Source organism: Spea bombifrons, chromosome 9 (genome assembly GCF_027358695.1).
Source record: "Spea bombifrons isolate aSpeBom1 chromosome 9, aSpeBom1.2.pri, whole genome shotgun sequence".
Lineage (NCBI taxonomy): Eukaryota > Metazoa > Chordata > Amphibia > Anura > Pelobatidae > Spea > Spea bombifrons.
In genome coordinates, this window is record NC_071095.1 from 31,124,742 (window position 1) to 31,152,583 (window position 27,842).

At 38.5% G+C, this 27,842-nt stretch overlaps 1 protein-coding gene across 1 annotated transcript; it reads right to left on the minus strand.

Moving 5' to 3' along the window:
• Window positions 1-4,115: 4,115 nt before the first annotated feature.
• DISP2 (dispatched RND transporter family member 2) lies at window positions 4,116-27,401 on the minus strand. The gene is made up of 8 exons (XM_053475504.1): window positions 27,098-27,401; window positions 17,016-17,450; window positions 15,106-15,135; window positions 14,298-14,421; window positions 12,177-12,292; window positions 9,446-9,567; window positions 8,149-8,246; window positions 4,116-7,599 (listed from the first exon to the last, which is right to left on the minus strand). The coding sequence occupies exons 1-8, from the start codon at window positions 27,172-27,174 to the stop codon at window positions 4,222-4,224; spliced, it is 4,380 nt and encodes a 1,459-aa protein (XP_053331479.1). The 5' UTR covers window positions 27,175-27,401; the 3' UTR covers window positions 4,116-4,221.
• Window positions 27,402-27,842: the final 441 nt, after the last annotated feature.

Below are 27,842 nucleotides of genomic sequence, written 5' to 3' on the forward strand. Positions count from 1 at the left end.
TTATTTTTATTATTATAAAGACGTACAAAATACATACATACATACATACATATAAATATTCCATACAAAGTATAAAATATAAAACTTAATACATTATATTAATAATGCTCCTTATTTCATTTATATTATATCATTACTTAAGAGCATATTATACTTTCAAAGGTGTTAAATTCATTAAGTTATCAATATTTTCCACATCACATTTATTACCATTCAACTCAAATAATTAGAATTGGTATCGTTTATAGTTTTTAAGACATCTACTTATTTTTAAATATAAATATTATTTTTACCGTGAATGTGCATATTTCATCCATGGAGACCAAATTTTTAAAAATTTCTTATATTTAAATATGCTTGTATAAAAACCCTCTTCCATTTTGCACTGATATTGGATCTGGCCAAATATCTCATCACATGATATCATTCCAAACGTCTTCCAATTTCTTGCTATAATTAGCTTACAAGCTAATAAAAGTTGTATAATCAAATTTTTCTGTACATTATTAAAATTGGACAGTCCCATATGGAGGATGAATATTTGAGGTGTTATATCGAGTTTACATCCTAGTATATTATTAATAATTTGTTGGATATAAACTATAATTTTCCCTATTTCTTCACACTCCCACCACATATGGTAGATGTTACCCTCTTCCTTATCACATCTCCAGCATCGATTAGATATATCTTTATTATATTTTATTATTTGTACTGGTGTCCTATACCATCTATGTATAATTTTGTACTGTAATTCAAGCATACCTAAGCAATGTGTATATTTCCTAATCTGGTTATATGGTTCCAGCCAATCCTTCAATTGGTAAATTACTCCCATATCTTTCTCCCATTTTTCTTTATTAGATAGAGGTTCTTCTAATAAAAGACTATCTTTTAATACTTTTATTTTATGTATTATTCTTAATTTATGATGTTTATTTAAGAATTCCTCCACTTTCTGAGATCTCGTAATTCCTATTGATTGTAAAAAATATTTTATTCGTATGTAATTAAAGATCTCGGAACCTGGTAGATTCCATTTCTCTTTGAGGAGAGACCAAGTTAAAAAAGTATTTGTATCGTACATGTCTGATATATAGTTAATATTAGATCTTCTCCATTTTCGCAGATCTAAATTACTTATATAAGTTGTTAGTATCTCAATTGGGGTTGAGTATAAGAGGCCCTTTTCAATTTTCATATACTTTCTCCACTTTTCTAACGTTATTATTGAATCCTTAATCACAGCATTATCGCAATTTACATGTTTAGATCTTTGGTGATTTAACCAGATTATATTGAAAGGTTGTAGAGGATCTATTGCCTCCTTTTCTATTTCAAACCAGGCAATGTTGTCATTCTGTGATTTATCCCATGCCAAAGTATGGGCTAGCATACAAGTTTCGTGGATCTCTTTTATATTTGGTAACGCAAGCCCTCCTGTTTGAAAACTTCTGGTTAAATTTTTAAAAGCAATTCTAGGGATCTTATTTTGCCAGGCGTATTCTGAGATCAAACTTTGAATTTGAGAGAGTATAGAGTAAGGGACTCTCAAAGGTATTGCTCTTAATACGTATATTATCTTCGGGATATAGTAAGAATTTAATACATTAATCCTCCCCAACCAGGAGATTTCAAGCCCTTTCCATTCGGAGAGTTTTTTTTTTCATTTTATTTATAAGAATAAAATAATTTTCTCTAATCATTTCTTTTAAATTATATTTTATTTTTATACCAAGATAGTCCAATGTTTTATTTTCCCAGTCAACATTAATATATGACTTCATTAGATTAGCTTGTGCCTCTGTTTGATATAATGAGATAATTTGAGTTTTATTAATGTTTAATTTATAATTTGAGAAATTACCATATTCATTAATGATATCGAGTACATTTTTTATCGATCTATCAGGATGTGAGAGTGTTAATATGATATCATCTGCAGAGAAGTTCTTCTACACCACACTCATCCATGTCTTTACGGACCTTGATTTGTGCACTGGGACACAGTCATGCTGGAATAGAGGGGCAATCCCCAAACTGTTCCCAAAAAGATAGCATAGTCCAAAATGTCGTGGTATGCTAAATGGGACATACCAAGACATTTTGGACAATGCTATGCTGACTTCTGAAACACATCATTTGTTTATCACCTTTATGTTCCCTTCAGTTTTACTTTAAATTTCAACTTCTAACAAAACATTAAGAAATTCACTAAAAAGCTCAAGCTTTAGATGGTTTAAATAAATTAATACAGGTACGCTAAGAACTGTGATAACAGACGTTTTCTTCAACTTCAAAAAGTTGCTGTCTCAATATTTTAGCAGATACATTATAGGTCATGGTCTACAAACAAATACATAAGTAGAATGCACTTTATTCCAGATAAAACCATATATATATATATATACAAAAAAAGGCAGACATACATCTTTCTAAGAAACTTTCACAAAATACCGTAAGGAAGATTGCATATTTGTGTACATGTGAGTGCTGGAAATCACAATAAAATGCATATATTCAAACACTAGGGAATTAGTCCTTAGGGAATCATTTTTTAGTTTTTTCACTTAATAATTTCTCATAACCGTACCCCAATTTCCATCAACCATGATATGCATTTTTTTCCATGCAAACCTATCACAACATAAAAGGACAAACAAAAGGTGTAGCTAAGATAAGGCTGTATTTAGTGTAAAACAAATACCGGTAAAAAATAATAATAATAATACAATTGTTTGAAAAGCTTAATTTTAAATTCAGTAAACCAATGCTACTCTAAGACACATGCCCATCTTTTTTAAATAAGGGTCTTCCAAGAAATCAGCACAGATATTTACGGAGTAAGATCCAAAAAAACCACCAATAAAATATCAGGTATAGTACCCACCCATGTATAATATGCATATTTTGCATAAAAACCTTACATAAAACCTCATGTTATTTTGTAAATTACGAACCCACTTGGGATTTTTTTTTTTTTTACAGTAAAACCATGTCTAATTAGGCTGAACCAAATCAAATTTTCTCTATAAAGCGGAGAAATCTTTTAATATATGATCTGTTGCATCGCTGTAAATTCAATATTTTGTTAAATAGAATGTTGGCAAAGCAGGTTTTTTGTTCTCATTTAAAGAGAAGTGAATGACTGTTTAAATTACTCGATTACATAAATACAACATAGGCACTTTTTAAAATGCATGGTTTCGTTTAGTTTCTATACCAATAGCCATAGTGTCCGCTTTTGCGTCACGTGACAATAAAGTATTCCAGGAAAAAATATGAATGAGCCAAAATTACACTATCACAGAAATTATATCTCGGAGGGGCACGGACATTAAACTATTTTTGTTTAAAATATCTATTCGATTCCATTATAAAATGATTAAATTCAGCACATTAGACGGAAAGCACCTTTAATTTGTTCAATAGAAAAAAAAGGACATTCCAAAGTAACTAAAATATAATGTAATCGTAATACTAGGAAAGATGTTGAATTACAGAGAAATAATTAGCTATTTGCTCATTTTATAAATGCTTAACAGTCACTTTTTCTACCAAAAGAGAGAGAACCATCATTCCATCAAAAAAAGACAAATGACTTGCAGACCCAAGGTCTCCGGTATCCTCATAGATAGTTTATCAGTATGTGGCTGTATCATCTGATAATAAAAGTACTTCAAGTTCGTATCCAAAGCAATCTATGGTCTTCATAAAAGAGTTAGTCCCATGGAAAAAGAAATTATTTTTCTTTATTCAATATCGTTTTGTATACATATTCATTTTTTTGTTCCAATGAACTTACTTTATCAGACGGCATGACGTTGATGTCGTAGGTAGTCATGTGATATTCGGATGCTATTCCCTGCATGAAGCACAGTACTGAGCTGATGGTTTATGGCGATACTAATAAAAATCCAGCTCATCTCATTGATCCGTAGCCAAATGGCTCCACTGGGTAATAAAGACTGAGACGCTCCGATAACAGGTTAACAAAGCTACAACGCGTAGCAAATGTGCAGATGCCAATAATGTTGTTTTTATGTAAAAGCTATTATTGTTAAATCAGAAAATTACACATTATTTTTAAAAACCTGGGAATTCCTCTTTAATACGACACCATGTGAAACTTAAGTCATTGGAAACTGCACAGTGTTTGACTGATGTCCATCGATATAAATATATATATATATATATATAGTATTTTGTTTGTCCTCATTTTCAACTGATGTATCCCGAATTCTGCTCATTAGATCTCTTGATCCAAACATCTGGCATATCTGGCTTGCTGTTTGGCAAAACAACAGGGTTTCCTATGCCTTGTTTTTGCTGACTTTTCCATATATTGCTGGTTTGTCTTGAAGCTGTAGACGAATCGAACACCGTTTCCCTCAGCGCCAGTCTTAACGTCTCCCTTTTGCCATTTAAATGGCCCCTCTCCCTGAGGCTTGGAGAGTCGGGAACCGTAAGAAAATCAGGAGAACATCTTGCTGAATCTGATAATTTAGGCTCACAATCACTAAGACATGTTTCATTTGATTCGAGAGCATCAAACGAACTCCCCATGGAACAAAGGCACCTAGAATATTCGTACATGTCAATGCTTTTATTTTCAGAATACATCTGTGCTTGGGTGTTGCTTTTAGAACTCTGCAAGTTATTCTGTCGAGATTGACATTGCGTGTTGTGTACATTCTCATGATCAATCACAGAACCATTCCAGGTCTTGCTGTTTATTCCCTGACACGTGCAATGTCTGTATGATTCTTCTTGTGCTTCTGTCTCAGTTCCAAAGCTGCAGTGTCTATAAGGAGAAGAAGTTTGCAAAGCAGGGACATGGCTAAAAACGGTTTGGTGGCCAACAGTGTTAGGAGTTTCTGCTTTCTGGGCCTGCTCAGGTCCTCTTCCGGAGCACTTATTCTCTGCGAGTTGTATGTCTTCAGATAGAATAGATGGGCGTTTTGATAGCTTACTAGTAGAAGTGCTGTTGTCAAAACTATCACTGAGATTCCTGGCTAAGGGTTGGAGTTCATATTGCTCATTTGCTTTGTTAGACTCCTGTACTTTCCTCAACCTGCTTGTTTTCTCATTCCCACCACAGAGAAATGTGCCATTTGGTCTCTGATTATCACGATGTTCCTTTATATCATGGGCACAGGGCCATAGTATCTGCCCACAGCTTTTCTCTGGCCCAAAGAAGCAGCAGAGTGACTGGAAAAAAAAGCTAGCAAATCCACAGCTAATACACTTAATCATCATGATAAATATACCTAGTTTTCTATATGCGAGCACTGTAGCTGGCAACATTATCACCCCAGCAGAAAACATAGTAGAGGCCCCCATGGCTGTAGCACAACTCATCTGCTTTAAAGAGAACGCGACACGGCTTAGGCGATCAAAATGTGGGCACAGGTGGTATGAGATGCAGTAATTTACAGTAAAGTCAACTGAGAGACCCACAGCTGCTGAAATGAAGAGCGATTCCACCACATTCAGCTGCCACTCCAAGAGGACCAGTAGGCCAACTGTGCCTAACACCGATCCACCAATGGCCGTGACAGCAAATAAACTAAGTAGCACATTCCATGTTGTAAGAAGCAGAACCACAAAGGAAATTGCTACAGAAAAGCCTGTAACCACCATGACCTCACTGCTTAAACTATCTTGGAGGTTATATAGAGAAAGGTTGCTTGTAAACCATCCATTTTGGAGGCCTGGCGGTGCATTCTTTATTTCATTCAGCAGCCACTGGCTTAAGGTGTTGTAAAATGTATTGGTTTTACTGTAATTGAAACTGTAATGATACACAGTTTGAAATTCTAAAACCAAAGCAGATAGTTTACCATCTGCATTAAATCTAGGGCCAATGTCATATACTTCAGGGCCATCCCTGCCTTGTTCTCTCACCATCATTTTTATGCAGTGTAGAAGAAGGTCACTCCTATATGGAAAAGAAAATTGGTTACAGCAAAGATTGAGGTCTTGATCACTCTGTGAGCATTGACGGCTTTCCATCCACCGGTGAAAATCTTCCATGAAACAGATGTTTGGCTTCTTATCTTGGTCAGCATAGTAAAAACTTTGGTTTTTCACCTTCTGACAAAGCTCCAGAAGCCACTTTTGATCTTCAGCATTTCGGATTGTGAACGTAGCGTCTGTTACAAGTGTCCCATTGGTCTTTGGATTGAGATGATCACCATTATCCACAGGCAAAATTCCCCAAATTAGCGTAATTGGCATGCGCTGTCCTTCTCCGTGCTCTAGACGTTCAAACATGAACTGATGGCAGTACTCAGCATCGTACCTCTCAAAGGGGTGACTCAAACGAAACACTTGAACAGATGATATATCAGAAGTTAAATTCAGTTTGGGACTCATGCAAGAGATGTACGCACCCCCAGCTGCAAGGGCAGCAAACCAGCAAATCCATATGTATCGAAATTTTATTACACCACATGGAAGAAGCTTTTCAAAAAGGAGTTTGGAGGTTTCGGACAAAGTACTTTGGACACTCCTAAACCTCTGATATAGGGAGAGAAAGAACCTCTTGTGTCCACTGTTCCAGTAGTCTTCTGATTTGTAACTACAGCTAGCTATGATGTAGCGTTCATAAACAACAACAGATGCAGGGACCCAAGTTATCATAAAGGTCATGTTTACTAGCACAGATGTTCCTAAGTAAACAGCAAAGCAACGGACAGATGTAATGGTACTCATATAACTAGCATAGAATGCAGCCCCAGTTGTGAGGCAGGAGACCAGCATAAGGTACCAAAAATGGTGCATAGTTTGTCTCACCCATTGTAGCATTCCTGCTGCTGGGCTATGTGCTTTACTGAGGCTCCACAGGTCATAGAATACAAATGTGTGATTAGAAGAGATACTGCTGAGGATAATAATTGCTATCAGGTTAACGATGGGAAAGAAAGTCATCCTGAATACCAACTTGTATAAAAAGAAAGAAATCATCAGCGATCCAATGACAGACATCAAGACCATGAAAGTGATAAAAAAAGAACGCAGGTAAAAAGACATACTTATAAAAACAGATAATATTGCCAGGACTGGATACACGGTATCCAAAATAAGGTAATGTTGGAAAAGTGCTTGCTTTAGTCCCAAATCCATTCCAGTTATAGCTGTATAGTTATCAAACAGATCCCGTGACTCCAGATTGTCTAAGTAAATATTCATCATGGCTGGTCCTTTTTTGGCTGGTAAAAACAATAGGCTGTACTTCAGTGATGGGACTTGGTAGTCCGTGGTCTGAGGGCTCAGAAAGTCTCTGTCAACCATAAAATGAAGAAGCTGATAGACTGCACTTGATCTTGTGCATTTCTCAGGCACCTTGGCACAATGGGGGTGCTTTTCTTTCTCAGACCTGGACCCTATACAGGAAGGAGTTAAAGTCCCTTTGTGGTAATCTGGAGCACAGGACCTAAGGAGAACCAATGTATGAGAGATGTCAGACTGAGTGATTTCCATGCACGAAGATCGGTTGTACAAGACTGCTATGTAGTTTCCGAGAGACCAGCTGGGGCAGCATTCGTTGGTCCCACTGCGTTTGCAAACTTCGGTAAAATGCGGATGGGAACGGATCTGTAATGAACAAACGGAGTCATTACTAAACTCTATCATTCACAAAATGCATAACCCCAATTATTATTTTCTTACTAGCTGTACATTTGCCAAAAATGAAATGCTTTTCTTTCTTATATATAGCATATGGGATATGTGTATTACATAAACATATTGAAATAAATTAAGCATTATTGTCACATTTCCAAATGCTTCAGTAAGTTGGTGCATCTTAACCAGATTGTCATGATTACTTTGCCTAATCTTTAGATTTGCCCCGGAAGGTCCTGGTAGCATGGATGATTACAGGCCCTTCGTACTGAGTTATGGCCACTTCTTGTCCAGTTCCTCACACTTCCTGGCTGAAGCTGCTTCCCCTACTTGTGGCTCACAACGCATCTGCATGGCTAGCCTAGCCTTCCCACCCAAGCACCCCTCCTGCCAGATCCCAGATGGAGGCCTCCAGGCCAACACTACCAGGTGTGATTGTTACCCATCAACCTGATGATAACTGCAATGTGAAATTATCATCAGAAATGAATGAATGTGTTTTTCATGCACTTCACTCACCTTTTCATTTTCTATACGACACATAGATTGGATTGCTTGAAGATTCCATAAACTCCCTGCTGTCCTAGACATAAATACAAGCTGGGAGTAACTGGAAGCTGCAAAACAAATAGACATTGTGTTACGATGAAATCTTTTGTATATTTTGTCATGTGTTGCCATATGGAAGCGTTACTATACTCATCTGATATTCAATGGTTGTCTCTGTACAAGGCTTCAAGAGAACATCACCAGCTCACATGCAACACACATATACTCAAAACAAAACCTGTATGTTACAGTTGGATATTGGATCATATTTTTTCCAGATGAACTCTCTGGGTACATATAGCAGCAAAACATGTGACTGTATGACACTGGTGAGAGAATAATACTCCATCCCTGAATCAAGTGAACTGCAGATGTCCATACAATAGAAAGAATATCACATAAGACTCTTATACTTACAGAGAACTTACAGTCTCTGATGATTCCTGCATCAGTGGTTATTGATGTCCATCAAAGCCAAAGCTGGTGAGTAGCTGCTTACCTGCTTTACACAACAGGATTATACTATGTGTACCTTTTTTTTTTGTACCTGAGTTTCCTTCTCACCTGCTGTTTCTGTAAATCAAATTGTTATGCTATGTACCATTTGTTATGTCCTGTCTACCCATTGTGCAGTGCTATGGAATATGATGGCGCTATAAAAAAACAATAACTAATAATAATAATAATATTTGTGGTGTTCACATTAATTGATGCGCAACACTTTCTTCCCTTTTTTTCACTATTTGTATTGGTTTGCACATTTGTGGTTAGTGTGTCGGGGTCGCTATAATCCAAAAATTGTTTGATGATTATATGATATAGTGCTTTGTATCACTCTTTTATCTGAGGGGATGTGTTTTGGACCCAGGATGTTGCATTTTTACCCTTGGCAGTGGGAAGAGAGCATGGTGCAGCTGTAAATCCAACTATTTTGCACCAAGTGCTTTGAGTCCCTGGGGTGGATTTTCTGGAAGAGCAGATTTTTCCCAGGTGTGAGGAAAACACTGGGGACACCAGCACTGCTGGGTTCCTGTTCATCGATTATGTATAAGCGCTCTTTGCAAGCGCTGTTATACCATTATATAAGGAAGGCCCGATCACTTGAGGACACAAGAGCCTTGCTGGGCTTTCCCATGCTGGCTGATCACAACTATCAATGCCATGACAGATCATTAAGACTGCCCTATGGCAATGATTATTAGTTAATTTTGATTTGAAAAGCAGAATGATTAAGAGAGAATCAGAGTATGAGCAGATATATACATACCTGGAGGACCACAGAAAAAGCCATCCACGCCATCATTTTGCTCTACCATCCGCCGGAACCGTGTTTCACGTCCCCCTTGAAATAACTTCTCATTTCTTCTGCTGAGGTCCACGTCATCCAGACTTAAATCAGAAGATGGGCATACAATGAATGTTTGGAATGGCGATTGCTGATTCCTTACAAATGTTTCATTAACAGACCAATAAAATAATATACCAAAATGACAAAACCATAGGACCTATTTGGCAGTATAAATGCCTTATGTCCCATTCACGTATATATCTAATGCATCAGAATCTCTCTGTATAAAAACAATTAAATATAAAAAATATACAGTATAAACTCCTCTTAATAGCTAAGACAGTCTTATTTACCCTGTTAAATCATGAGTAAGATCCTCCACTGTTGCTGTGGCAATTGGACATTTTTTACTTAAAGTGTTTTCTAGCCACTTGCAATGGATAGATAACTGATGCCTGAAGGCTGATGTATTTTCAAAATCTGATCATGTTAATGGGGCAGATGAGTTCATAAGCATATTGACTGTGAGAGAGCAGAACAAACTCACTAAAGGTAAGAACTGGATGTAAAAATGTCACATATGGTGAAGTGGCAAAGTGGAAAAAAGCCCTGGCTTTTGGGTTATACATAACATTTGGTCAAGAAAGGGTGCTAAATTCTCCATCACCCGGTCATTTGTCGAAACAAACCGGGCAGCCCAACATTCAAAAGGCCGCCGCGCGGCCAATAAAATTAAATGCGCTGAGCAGATGCGAGCGAGATTGAAAGAGATTTCAATCTCGCTCGCATCCGCTCAGCGGCTCTCAAGAGTTGTTCGTGACAGGAAGAGGATCGTCACGTCAGAGGAGAGCAGGAAAAAAAAATAACACAAAAATATGGTATTACCAAAATATAGGAAGTTAAAGGAAAGCAGACCCATATTCAAGGGAGGGGGGGATTGCCTTGGGACAGCATTAAAAATTAAATACAAAAGGGGGGGTGGCTGGGTTGTGGCATCACAAAATCAATATAAACGAGGTGTGTGTGGCTGGGGTTAATACACACGGCAGTGGGGGCATCAACAATAGACAAGAGAGTGCTTGGGCATCACATTAACCAATACAAAAGTGGTGGTGGCATCAATACACAAGGGAGGGGGTTAGTTGGGGCATCACATAAATCAATGCTGGGGGGCAATACACAAGGGTGTGGGGAATAAATGCACAAAGGGGGCAATACACAAGGTTGTGTTGTGGGGGGAAGACAGTAATCAATACTAAAGGTAGACCTGGCTGGGGCATCAATACAGAAGGGGACAAAAATACAATAGGGCTTAATGACAAAGCAGTATAGAAAATACACTATGCTTCAGTGTGGCAGAGCCTGTCCTAGTGTGTGTGTCTGGGTGTTTCTGTGGCAGAGCCTTTCCTGGTGTGTATTTGGGTGTCTGTGTGGCAGAGCCTGTCCTGGTGTGTGTGTGTATTTGGGTGTCACTGTGGTAGAGCCTGTCCTGGTGTGTGTGTCTGGATGTCAGTGTGGCAGAGCCTTTCCTGGTATGTGTTTCGATGCGTTGGTGTGGCAGAGCCTGTCCTGGTATGGGTTTGGATGTGTCAGTGTGGTAGAGCCTGTCCTAGTGTGTGTGTGTTTGGGTGTGTCGGTGTGGTAAAGCCTGTCCTGGTGTGTGTGTGTTTGGGTGTGTCAGTGCAGTAGAGCCTGTCCTGGTGTGTGTGTGTGTGTCGGTATGGCAGAGCCTTTCCTGGTGTGTATTCAGGTGTCTGTGTGGCACAGCCTGTCCTGGTGTGTGTGTTTTGGTGTCGGTGTAGCAGAGCCTTTCCTGGTGTGTGTCTGGGTGTCGGTGTGGCAGAGACTGTCCTGGTGTGTGTTTGGGTGTGTCGGTGTGGCAGAGCCTGTCCTGGTGTGTGTCTTTGGGTGTCTATGTGGTAGAGCCCGTCCTGGTGTGTGTGTATTTGGGTGTCTGTGTGGTAGACCCTGTCCTGGTGTGTGTGTATTTGGGTGTCTGTGTGGTAGAGCCTGTCTGTGTGTGTGCACTGTACTTACTCCTTCAGAGGACGAAACTTTCTAGGCCCAGAAATCAGTGAGAGGAAAAGTAAAGATATTGTGTTATTTACTCATATTTCAATCTGCATATTTTATCACAAAGGATGAATCGCAGAAACTTGAATGGTGGTTGGGATCTTCAGAGTGAAACCCAATTTAGTTGTAAGAACGGATTTCATTATTGGCAGACCACTTGGCACCATGAACTGTGTGCATTTAAAAAAAAACATGAATAATGTATCTGGGATGAGGAATTCATTGGATAATGCAGTGCTAGAATAATATCGTGAAGAATAATGGGATCACTGTTTTGTTGCACTGAATAAAATGGAACTTAATTTAAACATTTTTGCAGTAGCAAATGTTTTAATTTTATTATGTCTAATGTATTTCATTTATTAAAGCCTATTAACAATTTTGCTTTCTGGCATTTTAATACAAATAATGTGATAAAAATAATGTTTTATAGTTATATGTATGGCAAATAGTGTGACTCAGGTATGTATAAGGGGTGCGTGTGGGTACAAGAGCTCAACCACGAGATACAATATATGGGGCAGGTCTCCAAATGATTCCAGGGCTGCTTTTCATTCCCTCTCCGGCCCCGGCCACAACCACTGATTGCTTATATTCAACACATTTGCACACATTTGTCAGTAATCAAATGCTATACCTGTTCTTCTCACCATGGGGATAGATAGAAAGAGTCTTCCTAAAGCCAGTATTGCTTTGCATGTTTTTCCAGGTTGTCAATTTTTTACCAATATCTGTGTCCCTGGGCTCGAACCCCTGAAACAGAGCAACATTAGTTGTATACATGTAACAACAGGAAAACAAATGTTATGCAGAGCCATAAAAAGAGAATAAAATAGTATTTAAAGAGCATAGCAGTGGAAAAATAAATACATTAATCAAAGAGGCACTGAGAATTTACACAGAGCCAGCTGTGCATATTCTAAATGAACAATGTTATGCTATCCCACATTATTATCCTTTTGAACATTTCCAGAGATACAGCTTAAAAATAATACCACTTACAATGCACAGAACTGAAGACAATCTTAAATTATTAATTTACCAAACCATACTGGACCAACAGAGATACCTGTAGTGTATATATTTGTTCATAATACAGTTGTTTGTAAAAGGAAGCACACCCTCTTTGAATTGTATGGTTTTACATATCAGGACATAGTACCAATCATCTGTTCCTTAGCAGGTCTGAATACAGCCTCAGATTTACAACACATGACATATTACACTGTATCATGATTTATTCAACAAAAATAAAGCCAAAATGGAGAAGCCATGTGTGAAAAAGTACACCTTATGACTCAATAGCTTGTAGAACCACCTTTAGCAACAATAATTTTAAATTATTGTTCTCTCTATGAATTTATCAGTCTTTCACATTGTTGTAAGTGAATTGAGGTTTGCAGGCATTTGTTTATATACAGAGCTCTTAAGGTCCTGCCACAGCCTTCCAATCGGATTAAGGTTTGGACTTTGACTGGGCCATTGCAACACCTTGATTCTATTTTTAAGCCTTTCTGTTGTAGATTTGGTAGTGTGCTTGGGATCACTGTCCTGTTGCATGACCCAATTTCAACCAAGCTTTAGCAGTCGGACAAATGGCCTCACATTTGACTGTAGAATACTTTGGTATACAGAGGAGTTCATAGTCTACTTAACGACTGCAAGGTTTCCAGGTCCTGTGACTGCAAAACAAGCCCAAATCATCACCTCTCCACTACCATGCTTGACAGTTGGTATGAGGTGTTTGTGCTGTCATGAACTTTAACATTTCACATGTTAACTGAGACCTGTAGACTCCTGAGATGTAACTTGTGTTTTTTGCAATTTCTTTGAGCCTTCACAGCCTGACCTTGGGGTGAATTAGCTGGGACATCCACTCCTGGGAAGATTGGCAACGGTCTTGAATATTTTCCACTTTTTAACTATCTTTCTCACTGTAAAATTATAGACTGGAAATAGCCCTATAACCCTTCCCTAATTGATGGACAGCAACAATTGCTTCTCTAAGATCATTGCTAAAACTTTGGCTTTTAAAAAGGTGGTCACAATTAATCAAGGGCCTTTGATTAGCAGCACCTGCCTGCTACTTAGCATCTTAATTCCTAAGTTTTTTACACATGGCTTCTCCATTTCTGTTGAATAAATCATGATAAAGTGTAATATGTCATGTGTTGTTGTTCATCTGAGGTTGTATTTATCTAATTTTTAGACTTGATAAGGAACAGATGATTTTTGTTATGTCCTGATATGTAAAACCATGGAATTCAAGCAGGGTGTACTTCTTTTCACATGACTGTTTATGAACAAATATGTACACTACAGATATCTCTTGTTGGTCCAGTATGGTTTGGTTAATTAATGATTTAGGCTAATCTTCAATTCAGTTATATAGTGCATTGGGGCTGGCTAGAAGTGGTATTATTGTTATCTATTCTAAGATGAGGATGTACTTTCTTTTTTAAACGATTGTATATGTGAACACAGACTATATATATTCTGGAATTAAAAGCTGAAGTCAGAATGTAAAATAAGGACGCTTGGGAGGTGTTTTTTTATACAGTTACTTAAGAAAAAAAAAAGACAATATGTACCTCCATTTCTGACAATTACTTTCTATGGTAACCCACATGGTCAATATGTTTACATTTGTCATAATCTATCGCCAAGTCTACTAGGAGGTACAATTAACCAGGGCCATACCAAGGATATCTAACTGCCAAGGTGAACCATGCTTTCTGTAGTCTGAGGGAAAACTCACCATTAAAGGATCAGAAAAATCTGGCATTTGTCCAACCAGGAGCCCTGCCAGAGTACAGATGAGTATTAGAAGCAACCAGATTGCCAAGACTGGGAGCGGCCAGTCAGTTATCAGCTGAGAATAACTGTGAGTAAAGCACAGGATATCTGCTTAGCATCTGATGAACAATCACTATTTATCATATTCATTTAATGCAGTCATTTCTGTAAATCTAAAAGGCCCTACTCTAGTAGACTAACACCCTGACTCTCTAGTTTTGTATAAAAATTTGCATTTGTTAGCACAGTACCAATGAGGAAACAGTGGTTGTCAAGTAATGTAAGAACAACCACTTACAGTTTTTGTCATATAAATTAAAACTACTTAAGAGTGTCTGTGTTGTTTTTATGTTATTAAACCTTCCGATGATTCAATAATATGACAGATCTGTTAAGGTTTATATGTTTAACATGTTAGAGAGCTCAGTTATTGTTTTGTATAGGCTGAACAGCGCACTTTAAGAGCTGCTCTTTTCATCTAGGTAAAAACAGAATAGTCCACTGCAGACAGTCATTACAGACCTCGCTAATCGCCACAGAAAAAAACGTGTCACTTCTAAAGTACAGCTATTTTCACAGATTCCCTAATTCACTGTAAAACATCTAGACGCCAAATTAATCAGTGATGCTAATGTTTTACAAATAACTTTTCATCACATTCATTAATTTTCATGTCATATTAGAACTAACTTTCTGACATTAACTAAAGTAGGTTGCCCCCACTACACACCTATTTTGCAGTAGTATTTTTAGGCATTTCTTACACATACCTTTTTGGCATCCTGAAAGCTTTATCATGCCTTGTAGGGAAAAATGTAAATCATTAGTAGTAGTAATAATAATAATTAACAATGGATTGTATAGTTAAGGAATCAAAAGGAATATCTGATCAAAAATATCATATGCTGATCATTAACGGAACATGTCGATTGATCGATTCCTCTGTTAACCCTGTGAGGACAGAGCTGTTTTTTTATTTTTTGTACCCTTTCTGCGGTGCTCATGTTAAGCTGTAGTTTTCTTCTCTCTCATTTAATTACTTAAAAAAAAAAAATATGGTGAAATATTGCAAAAAAAAAGCACTTTTTTAACTTTTATTTCAAAACTATAAAAAGCTAATAAAAAAACTGTTAAATAGATTCTACTTTCTGCCCTAAGTTTAGAAATACCCAGTGTTTTTATTAGCATATCGCTATTTTAAAACCATTTGTTTTCAAAACTGGTCATTCTGCCTCCCATGTGCTATTTGGGACATCTTTGAAACCGGTCAGTTCAATTTACCCCCTTCAAACCATATATTTTTGAAAAATAGAAACTCCCGGGTATTTTAAATGCTAGTATTTTAACACTTTACATGCACTTTGTGGTAGTACTTTTTTGCATGTATTTTCCACAGATATTACAAGTATAAATGTACATCTCCTGGTATATGTCACTTTCAAACATCACCTCAACATGTCTTCAACAACATCTCCTGAGTAGAGTGATACTTCCCATGCATGGGCTGTTTGGGAGGATTCAGTTTGTCAACTTGAAATTCTGCCATGTCCTATTTGGGACATCCTTGAAGCCAGCCAATTTAGTTTTCCCTATCAAACCATATATTTTTGAAAAGTAGACACCTCAGGGTATTTCAAAAGCAGTTTTTACCACTAGCCTTTGTCAACATTTGTGGTAGCACTTTCTTTTGTGTCCCCCCCCCCAATTTCTTTGTGTTATGAATGCCTCTATATAGTAAGATCCACCCAGGGACTCGCTGCACGTGATCGATTTGGGTGAGGGTTACATTCTGTACTTCACAACATACTGTTACGTACTGCCACTTCAAGCATCGGCAGGTGATAAACACGGTAGATCAGGCTGTCAAACAGCCTAGTTTCCCCATGCTAGCTGGGGCCAGAATTTGTGGCTCCAAGCGCAGCAATCAAATGCAACATGAGCTCTTTCATATTACGGGATTTGATTTGGGCATTTCCATCCCCTCACTCTGATGACTCTGTAGTCAGGGTCTCCTATGATAACAAACTTTAGACACAGACTTAAATTGTATCTAGTGCAAAACACATTTACAGAATGTCTGTAAAAGGAATACAAAAAGGAACACAGTCAATGTGTAAATCCTGCCTAAAGTCATTGTTACTCTTGATACCCCAAATGGAATTTTAGTAAATCCAGCCATTAACTACCTTCAACTGGTTGCCCAAAGTTTTAAAATGAGAGCCTCCCCAGGGCAAATGCATTCGATCCCTAATGCCAGCCCTCTCCAGGTTATGAGGCAAGATGTTCCTAATATTGGAACAAACAGTACTTACTACGAAGCAGCTTTAGTGTACTGTTATTCTCACAAAGACACTATGGAATCCTATTGACTGATGTATAAGATACATTCACAAAAGCTGAAGAGGTTTGAATGAAAACATTGTATCTATGTTTGCTAGAAATACACTAAGCGTGGGTAGTATGATGGCACTTGATGTACTCACATCAAGTATCAGTCTTGTTATTTATATAATTATAATTAATGAGACAAAATCTTGTCTTTTGATGGCTAGTCAAGACATTTATTTGCATCCAAACATGAGAGCGGACGTGTCAATGATCCCATATGGTTGATATAGCTGTATTCCCACATGCATTGACCATTTTACTTTAAGCTAAGTGGTACATCAGAATGTGTTACCTCACAGTCACAACATGATGTTGCATTGGTTGTGTTGTTGTCTGATCACTTGGCCACTGCTTCCAGAGACAATCAGTTGTCAAATGAGAGGTGTCTGAAGAAGGATTCACACTTGAGAGATGAGAACACAATGTTCCCCTATCTTCATGACCTGGTAGTTGTGGCACACTATAGCTGAGTTTACACTCTTGATGTTTACAGTGGCAGCACTTTGGATGCTGGTGTATATCAACGGATTGCGGTGTCAATTGTCCATTAGATTTGTTTGAGGCAGGTGTGTGGCAATAACTTGATGTCAGCAAGCGATCTCTGACAAAACTAGGTGACTCCTGAAGCAAGCAATGGTGGACTTCCTGCACAGCAACAGAGTCCCGCTGTCCAAAATCTTTTAGCTCATTCTCACTGCCTTGACTGTATTCCCCGTCCATAAGAACCCTGTAAGGAAAAAGTAAATAAACCCTAAATAAAAATGAACTGTATTGGACATGGTTATTTTCTTGTGTTTCAAGTATTTTTCTATGTGTTGGATATAATGCTGTACAGCTTTTGTCTTGTTAAGATTAACATACAGGAATAAAATGAAAAATATACTGTTTACACAAATTTGCATAATTGAACAATTACCTTATACATGTGCTACAACTTTAAGTGAGTTATAGGCCTTCTTCCCTTCATTTTAGCTCAAGCTGCAGGGTTAAGAGATAGTGTTGGAGTTTGGACATGTGCATCTATTAACTTGCACTTTTCTCCTACAGCCAGTAAGGAGCTAAATGAATGTGCGGTAGCTAAATTTGTTACAACTTCCTGTAGCTTTTTATTTGGCAATCAAAACGTACCTGTTATCAATGTTGTTGGAAGCTAAAACTGCATATTACCTAGTTACATGGCCCTAATGGTATTAAGCGTCAGTGAAGACAGGAACCCGTGAGAGTTAATAGGGAGAAGGAGGGAAGGAAGAACTGTGTGAGCTGTATGGCTAAAAGGAGAGTGTGTGTCTGTGTGTGTATCTGTAAGTGTATGGCCTGTGAGTGTAGGATGTTAGACTGTAGGGCATTAGATTGTATGTGTTAGTGTATGGTGTTAGCATGTGTAAGTATATGGTTTTGGTACGTGCCGTATTTGCTGTTAACGTGTGTACTATAAAAATTAAGAGGCAGGCTCGTTACAAGTTAGCTGCTTGAAGCTTAATGCAAAATAAATAAGTAAAACTTTTAAAGTAACATTAGTTAGTGAACACATTTTGTTGTATGAATAATCTGAACATTTAAATTAAATACATAAATACCTTACATGATACTGTATTTTTATGATCAAACCAAGCTATATATGTTGAATTGTATGTTTTTAAGGTGGCAAACTCTGTTACTAAATAATGGCTGATGACCAGGGATTGATCAAACATGGCTCTCATATGCTAATGTGCAGTCATATCCAAATTAGTCAATCTGTTTTTGTATTGTGTGTGAGCTCAAAGAAAATGTCTCTGTTACCACTGCATCAAAGAACAGTGTATCCTTATTAGCAACATTCATTATTTCTGAGTAGTTCACTGTTCATTTTTTTTCTCCTAAGAAACAATTTTATATTAAGCATTCATTCTTAGCGTACCTAGTATGATGTTTGAATTTACACATTTAAAATATTTTTGAGGACATTAATCAATAGAATGAACTTTGGAGAGATTAAATTATTGTGTGTGTCAAGGCTGAGTGGGGTTCGGAGCGCAGCGCAGAGAGACACCGGGTGCAAGGGAGTGAAGTAAGGGCAATCCAACACACAAAGTCCAGTATCTTAGCCAAGGGTCAAAAGTCCGTGTAATCAAATAGAAGGTGCGCAGTACAACAAGGGTAATCCAAAGACAAAGTCCAGAAATCCAGCCGAGGGTCAAAAGTCCGTAAATCAATCAGAAGGTTCGCAGTACAAGGGATAATCCAAAAACAAAGTCCAGGAATCAAGCCGAGGGTCAAAAGTCCATATAATTCAAATAGAGGAATAACAGCTACAGGGTATAGGAATCCGGTAGGGAACTTGAACAACCAAGTAATGAAGTTACAGGGTTGCAGGTTTAAATAGCCCGCCTAATTGATACTCCTCCTCTCTCTGTGGCTGTCAATTAGTCCCTAACCCCTCCCCTGGCTGTCAGATAGGTTTGGGAGCGCAGGACACGCCCCCCTGGCTGCCAGTAGCGGTTTGGGAGCGCAGGACACGCCCCCCCTGGCTGCTAGCAGCGGTCTGGGACCGCAGGACACGCCCCCCCGCCATACTGCTACTCCCTGCTTCTGCCGCGTGCGGCTGCCGCCGCAACGGAGACCGGGGACGCGGCCCGCGGCACGGAGATGCCGTGCCGTGAGGCCAAGGACGTGGTACTACCGGTAGGGTCCTGACAGTGTGCAAATATTGTCAATACAACATAAACCTTGACAAAGTGCAAATCGAAAATAAAACTTGTCACTGCAAATTGGAAGAATTAATTGTATACCTGCGTCTATATAGATTCATTAATAGAAATGCCCTAACAACAAACAGTTAGGAATTAAACATAAAATATGTACGCACACAACAAACATTGTGTTCGCCAATGGTGAAAAACACCAAACTGAACATGGTGTAAGCAGGGCCAATTAAAGGTGCTGTTCCACCTACTCCCCTAGATTTAACACTAACAACTACATGCTGCTTTAGGAACATCAACACTGTTGAATGTCCAAACCCCTTCCAGAAACACTTTTGAATAATATATTTTTTTTTCTCTTACGAAACTGTTACTTTGTGCATCAATGTTGCCTCTTAGTGTTTTAAATGGAGAAACCTGTGGATAGAACTACCTTAACAATAAATTTCACAAAGAACAGTAATACCTTCCCCCTTGGAAACACTTTAACGGATGCTATCTCCTGCAAATCATAATGGTGTGGAACCAATTAGATGTAGCGTGGTTCACACAGAAATACTCTGCAAAGCTGGGGGGGGTTAATATACTGGGATCATTATCAATTACATATTATGATGGACACTGCCCACGTCCTCCATGACCTCCATCATATTCCAGTGCTCCATCTTTTGAAGGCATGCAGTGCCAGCTAGAACTCTATCAAGGTTGTGCAGACTCAGAACTCTTGGTGTAAATGGGACCATTAGCCAGTTGGACTGTTTAGTTTGATTGGCCCCGCTCTGGCCCTACTGCTCTAGGACTAGTTGGTCTAGGCAGGAATATGGCAGTGACAGTTATGTTAAAAATGGCACAATTGTTTCTTTTTAACTAATCTAAATTTCAATACCAAATTTAATTAAAGTTTGCTGCACAGTATTCTAATACGGGGAAGCAAACAGTTTTTTCTTCAGCAGAAGGATTCAATCTGTTGTGTTAATCCTCTGGCTTTTTGGCATTATATGACTTTTTAAAGAGGAGGCTCAGTGCCTGGGAATCTGTCTCTCTTGTTACTAAACAGAATAAATGAATTTAAAAGAAGCTAAAGAAACCCAGAAACCAGTATAATCCTTATTTCTGTCTTACCCTCCAGCAGTACATGTACGCTTAATATAGCCAGAAAAATCCCATGAAGACTTCAATCTTTTCCAGAAACAGAGATAGCATCTGCTTCCCTCTCTAAGGCACATGCCTTAACCTCTTTGTTGCTGCAAGACTATAACTTATATTGCTGGGGCATCTGATAACAATCATGTCCTTTGTGTGTCCAGTAATTTTGCCCTAGCGATATCTGCCCTAGCAGCATCTGCCCTTGAATAGTCTATTTGTGCATAACGTGATGTTGCTTTCCTTTTGCTTTCTATTGATATGTGGCAGTGTAACATTAAAACACATTCTATTTTGTTGCAAGTACCTAAAATCTGTATAATAATGCGTATGCCTTTCTCAGGTTACTGTTTAAACGATACTAAAAAGGTTACAGCTGAGCAAACTGATCTCATGTAACACATTTAAAACATAATAAAATAAAAGCAAGGTATATGGTTGATCCAGGGAATATGTTGCTTCCCAAAGGTAATTCAAATTTGAAAAAGATTGCTCCTGTAGGATTTGCTCAGTAAAGGGAGAGTTGGCAGGAGAGCTGTGATTTCAACTTCATCTTCACCATTCGTTATGGGCCAACACTGTAAATTTTGTTTCATAAGATGGGCTGAGTTGGCCCTGCAAAATTCATAAGTCTGTCATGGTTATCTTCATACATATTGTAACTGTAACTGTCTATGCCACTTCTTGCTACAGGATTGACAGATATGAGAACACTTAATCTGCTGTTAAAGCCTCTAGTCAACGCTTGATCATGTATATGGACCAAAAACTATTTTGATCATTTTTTTTAGTTTTTGGTCAATCCGTTTTCGGATGACAAATTTTGTTTTCTGCTGTTTCGGTTTGGACAAAATATGGAGAGCTTTTTCCATTCGGAAACTAAAGTCCTTGTCACTCACTCACATTCCATTTCACTATGTGACACACTCTCATGCTGTCACACTCTCATTCCCTCCCTTTCATTGCCGCCCTGCCTTTCTCTGCTGACCGCTTCTGTGTCCCTGTCTTCTTTTCCACAGCTCCACTTCTTCTCTTGCCTTCTGTCTTGTCTTCTTTCTTCGTTTGCTTCTCCCCTGTATCAGCTTATCCAGATACTTCAGCAAAAGGACACCCTTCAGCTGAAGTACTCCCAGAAGCCAGAACATTGCATATATTTTTAGTGTAATATAACAGAAGCTATGTGTTTGTCATAAAGGCTGGAGGGGGCCTAAAATTTATATGTAAAAATGATATGCATCACAGATTATTTCATGTGAAATTTGACAAATCATCACCATAAGTAAAGTCAGCAACAGCGTATCAAGGCCAAAATGTACTGGCCTATTTAATTATAATATATAAAATCACTCCTGGTATATATATTTAAAGTACACTAAATTAGTATGGTATGTAAAGTGTAAGTAGGTCAAGGTGTAATAACATATGTACATACGTATGTGTAATTTGTCATGGTCCATCCAGGCAAATAGTTATTAGACAAACTCATAATTACATTTATCCTTGATTACCTTATATACTTGAACCCAGCCTTGAGCCCAAAGTAACATCATATTTTAGTAATAGATCCATATGTATATGTAGATACATGACCTTATTGTAAACTTTGCATGTATTTTTTACTAGCCTCTGATTTTCCCTCATCATGAACATTTATTTTTCTACTAACAGTATAGGTAAAGGTAAGGTCCCAATGGAAAAACATGCAGTGCTGTATACTCTAATAATGGTTAGCATTTACAAAAGCCTGATTTGCTCTGATTTTGTTCCAATACACTTCTTCTATCTGAAGATCTGGAGGCTGCCATTGTTGGCAGTCTCATATTTTGTGTGACCTTACCTATTCAAACACCACACTTAATTGATTCTTTATGACAATGCAAATGAAGTCTGTTCCTCCATAGACTTTTGAAGCCAGAGTCTCTTGCTGGGTAAGACTTAGATGTTCTATTCTTACTGCAGCCAGAACAATAAGGAGTCAGGGTACTTGTCTAGTCTAGAATGCACTAAGAACAGAACTAGAACACATACTGCTAATATATACCTGTCTGAAAACATATTACGCAGTAAGTGAAACTTAAAAAAAAAATCACAATATTTTTTTAAACATATTTATTGTTTTCTGATGCTAGTGGTAAAAAATGATAGAATTTCCCCTTCTAAGTAGTAAAAACTAGAGCCCCTTATAAGCAGCTCAGTCCGGTGTGAATATTTCTTAAATTAATGAAGTAGCTGTCTGTCAGTGACAAACTGCTTGATAAGTGCACTCCACACTGACTTCACCGGGGGGCTTTACTGTACCTGATAAAGAATTATCTAGAAGCGAGAGACAAACAGTTAATGTAAGAAATAGACAAGGCTAAATCTAAATGATCCAAATGATGATTGTCGCTAAATAGTGTGCTGGAAAACGCAAGCCTGCAATCCTGGATAAACTGCCTGGCAATGATTCATTGGCTCACTTATTGGGATACGCTTGGAGTGTGTAATCAGGATACCTCCTCTGTACACGGATAAAAATAGCATGCAAAAAAAAGGAGATGCGTGCATATACTTTACTGTAATTACATTAAAAAACAGCATGGTTGTTTTAATTCATGGAGAAACACAAAGACAGACTAGAAGGGAACATTTTTTTTTGTTAAGTTAAAATGGTAAAAGATTTAGCCGTAATACCAAAATTCCTGCAGGCCCTCCAGTCAATTTCCCGGACTCTATATACCATAACGGTTTTGTTTTTGTCTTTTAGACTGGTGTTAATAAGAGTAAACTGATTTTTTGTAAATGCACCAAGTCTTAACACTTATTCCAAATTAGAGTCCTTGAAGACACATACAACAGCATGAGAGCAGCAGTTCGAAAGCTACCCAATCAAGACAGTGCCTTGGACTACAGCATTATTGATATCGAAGTTTGCTTACCTTAATGAGAGACAAATCCTGGTGCCAGGTCACCATGGAGACTAGAAAAAGCTTCCTGGATCTCGGGAGTTATGCCTTCAACTAATGTATCAGGCCGGGGTAGGGCTTTCTTTACATTATTTTGATTGTATCATATAGCTTACTATAAAAAGTATAAAATATGTTGAAAATTTTAGAAAAAGGGACTTTTTCTGACTTCTACTTGAAAAATCTTTTATTCATCCAGAAAAGCTAATGAAAAAACCTGCTAAATAGATTCTACTATTTGTCCTGAGTTTAGAAATACCCAATATTTTTATATTCTTTTTTGCAAGTTATAGGTCAATAAGTACAAGTAGAGTGTTTTTCAAATCTGGTAATCCTGCCCACATGTGCTATTTGAGACATTTTTGAAGCCAGCCAATGCAATTAACCCCACAAATCCATATATTTTTGAAAACTAGACACCCCAGGATATTTCAAACGCTAGTAATTTCACCATTTCCATGCAGTAATTCTACCACCAGTCATTGTCAAACTTTGTGTTAGTATGTTTTTTGCATTTATTTTTACATTTTACTTGTATGAATTTATTGCTCCTGGTATAAGCCACTGTCAAACAACATCCCAATATGTGTTCAGCAATATTTCCTGAGTACAGTGATTCCCCATGCATGTGTTTGTCTGTTTGGGGAGTAAAAGGCCACTTTCGGGAAGTGTGCATTTTTTAAACTGGAATTTTGACACGTTGAGAAAATTCTGCTCACATATCCTATTTGGGAGGTCTTTGAATCTGCAAATTCAATTTACCCAATCAAACTATATATGTTTGAAAAGTAGACACCCAGGGTATTTCAAATGCAGTTATTTTAATCCTTTCCCTGTGCTAATTTTACCCCAGCCTTTGTCAAAATTTGTGGTGGAATTTTTTGTGTGTTTTTTTTCATTGATCACCTCCTAAGCTCTTTTAAATCAGGGGTCCGCCGCCATTCAACATATGGCAGATATTGAAGTCTGGGGGAGGGGCCACACAGGGTCCCTGCTGCCGATCACGATGTTGCTGAGTGCCCTGATATTGAGGCATTACAGCAACACCATTTGGGAGACAAAAATCAACCGTAGATCCCTTTCTACGCACGTCAATTGTCACAAACAGGATATTCTTCCGTGATGTGCCTGGCATTTCCATTGTCCTGAAGGGATTAAAAATCAGTCGTTTCCCACTACAAGTAATTTACAAGATTAACAACAACGTCTGCACTGTATTTCTGATCCTTTTCATGTTATGGCCAAAATTAGCTTTTCTTTAAAAAAACAAGGAGCTTTCTAAGTGACCATAAACTATGGACGGTAGTATATAAATATATATTAGGGCTGCAATAACTAATCGATAAAAACGATAATGAAAATCGTTACCAAGATGAGGGTTTTTTCAGAGCAAATGCAGAGGTTGTCTGCGCGCATTGCGCAACGTTTGCCGGCTGCCAGAGACAGAGATCCCCCGCAGTGCTGTGCGCGTAGACATCCTCCGCTTCTTCCACTGGGGCTTCTGTGAGGGAGCACCGGCATCACATGACCTTCCGGTGCTCAGTCATAGAAGCTCCAGCTAAAGTCTCGGCCAGCAGCAGAGGCTGTCTACACGCATCGCGCAGACCTCCAACGGCTGCCCTACTAGACACCAAGGAGGCTGGAGCACGGGGGGGTGGCATATCAGGGGCACAGTGGCATAAAGGGGTATGAGGGATATTTGGGGGGCAGAGTGGCATATCTGGGTTATAATGAATATCAGAGGGGGCAAAGTGGCATAAAGGGGGTTATAAGGTATATTTAGGGGGCAGAGGGGCATATCTGGGGGTATAAGGCATATTATGAGGGCAGAGGGGCATATCAGGGGCAGAGGGGCATATAAGGGGTATAAGGCATAACTGGGGTGGCAGAGTGGCATATCTGGGGGTATAAGGCCTATCTGGGGTATAAGACATATCAGAGGACACAGTGGCATATCAGGGGGTATAAGGCATATCTGGAGAGGGCGGAGTGGCATACAGAGGGTATAATGCATATCTGGGAGTCAGTCTGTCAGGCCTTGGCTCAAATGTGCATAACTGGGGAGGGCGCAGGTTGGGAAATAAAAACAAGAACTGCATTATTCTCAATGTGTTTTTTATTCTGCTGCTTGGTTTTAACATCCTGTTTGTTTATTCAATTTAAAATAAATGAAAAATTTACGTTTATTTTTTTTATCCAATTAATCGGCCAACTAATCGATTATGAAAATAATTGTTAGTTGCAGCCCTAATATATATATATATATATATATATATATATATATATATTTAGATTAAGGGAACATATGATGGTGAAGCATAACCTTAGAAAAGAGGGTAGATATGGCTAAAATTTTTTATATATATATGAGAATAAAAACAGGATTTTTGGCTGGCTCCTAGATCCAAAAATGTGTGGACCCGCGTTTTAGTATAGATTCGGTAGATACACAGCCCAGATTAAAAGGCCCAACTATGACCCTACAGTAAGGTGCAAACACAGAAGCAGAGACATTGAGTGGTAAACATTAGACAGCTAAAACGTACGCAGTCTTCTTAATAGTGAAAGGATGAGGCTCATTTAAATCATTTTGGAGGTGTTACTCACTGCCCAGCCGTCTGTGCGTACCTACTAGCCTTACTAACCTAAACATTTTAGGGGAGGTATTTAAATGTACAAATAATCATTTCTGTATGAAACTTGTGCCATTTTACTCCACTGCTTTTGTTAAGAGTCACATTATTTTCAAATCTGCTGCTTGGCAGTCTTCATTGATATATATATTTACTAAGCCATCCAGCCATTATGAAGCTGAATACTTATTAGGTATTGCATTATTTTGACACCTATATTAAGCCATTTGCCAACACAAGGGATTGGCGAACCCTAGGGTCAGACGTGGGCAGATTAAACGGAAGGTTTCATGGATTCTATACATTTTGGAAGTTACAGAAATGGGTGAAACTTGCTTATTACTTTAATTCTCATCACATGCTGATGGTATATGATTATCATTTACCACAGAGGTAATGAAAACTAGTTTGGGTCAACGGAAACTCAGTTTATGCAAACTTTGAATACAGAAGTGTGTATGCAAGTGGCAGCATCCCCGGCTAACTAAGACGGAGTATAAATTCATAGTCTCGTTTATGCATTGTAGCTCAACCATGATATTTGATGTTATTACACCTTTTGATCCCTAAGTGCGGAAAAAAACCACAAATGCAGTTGTGTTATGCAAAACTATAGCGGAAAATAATAATTTATCCTGTGATCCTTCACTGCATGTAACATAAAATAAAAAAGAAAATAAGGGGAAAGGCTGAGAAAATCAATACTGAATTATCTGCTTGATCTATTACAAGACAACAAAAAAGGTGGCACAATCTGGAGGTGAATGCAATGACTGAACATGACGTTACACAGATGGAGGAAAGTGGAGTTCATGGAAATCGATGATAAATAAGGCAGGACGATGGATGACAGTCCAGAAACATAGAGTAAACGTGATGGGGGGGGGTCAGACATGGTAATGGAGACAAAGATCAGCTCTTGCAGATGATGAGTCATACAGATTGCTTTGATAAGGTTGCTCTTGCTACCTTGGTTCCTCCATGTGAATGGCTCCTGATGCACAGCTGCTCCCAGCTTGCTGTCCCAGGCAATGGCGTCGGTCCATGATGATCCAAAACACGAGCTGCCAATGGCAGGAAGTCACCTGGTTTCAGGAATTTGCCACAAACGTTGCTCAGCGAACCAACGGCGGAGCCAAGAGCTGTCCCGTCAGTAATGGTGCTGAAAAGTGTTTTTACCGCCCCATGTAACGTGTAGCCGAGCGCTGCCCAGCCCGGAGCTACATCACAGAGCCGCTCACTGTGCAGAGCCGGCCAGACTGAGGTGATTCCACAAATCTAGGCCAATCAAGGCTGCCGAATACTAGTCTTCCGTGCGCACGCGTACTGGCGTAGGATGAGCCACTCGACCTCCCTGTCTATTCACCAATGGGTGAAAACATAGGGTGGAGAACTCAGCTAGCAGCTGGCAGTCACCATGTTAACCACAGAGCCAAAGGCCTATCAGACACAGAGATCAAGGGATGCTGTGAGATGCCTCTGCACCAATCAGAAACACGACGGGAGGAAGCTATTAGCCAATGGCTGCGAGGATCGGCTTCACCTGGCAAACTACAATAATGAGGAGAGAAGCGGGACGTGGAGAGGACGAGAGAGGTCTGACCAGTTGAGTTGCTGCTGCTGCTTTTTAGGATAAGTTGATGGTCTTCATTCCTAATAATAATAATAATAATTAGGAAATATTTAATGGAATGAAATTGGAAGGTTGTGTTAC

Bases quoted from the DNA above. Each gene is read 5' to 3' on its own strand.
- DISP2 (XM_053475504.1), bottom strand. From the start codon at position 27,174: ATGGACCGACGCCATTGCCTGGGACAGCAAGCTGGGAGCAGCTGTGCA. The intron at 14,422-15,105 runs GTATGTGTAAGA...CTTTACTCACAG, and splicing joins GCTTTCAGGATGCCAAAAAG to TTATTCTCAGCTGATAACTG. The intron at 9,568-12,176 runs GTATAGCATTTG...TTCTGATTTAAG, and splicing joins CCCCATGGTGAGAAGAACAG to TCTGGATGACGTGGACCTCA.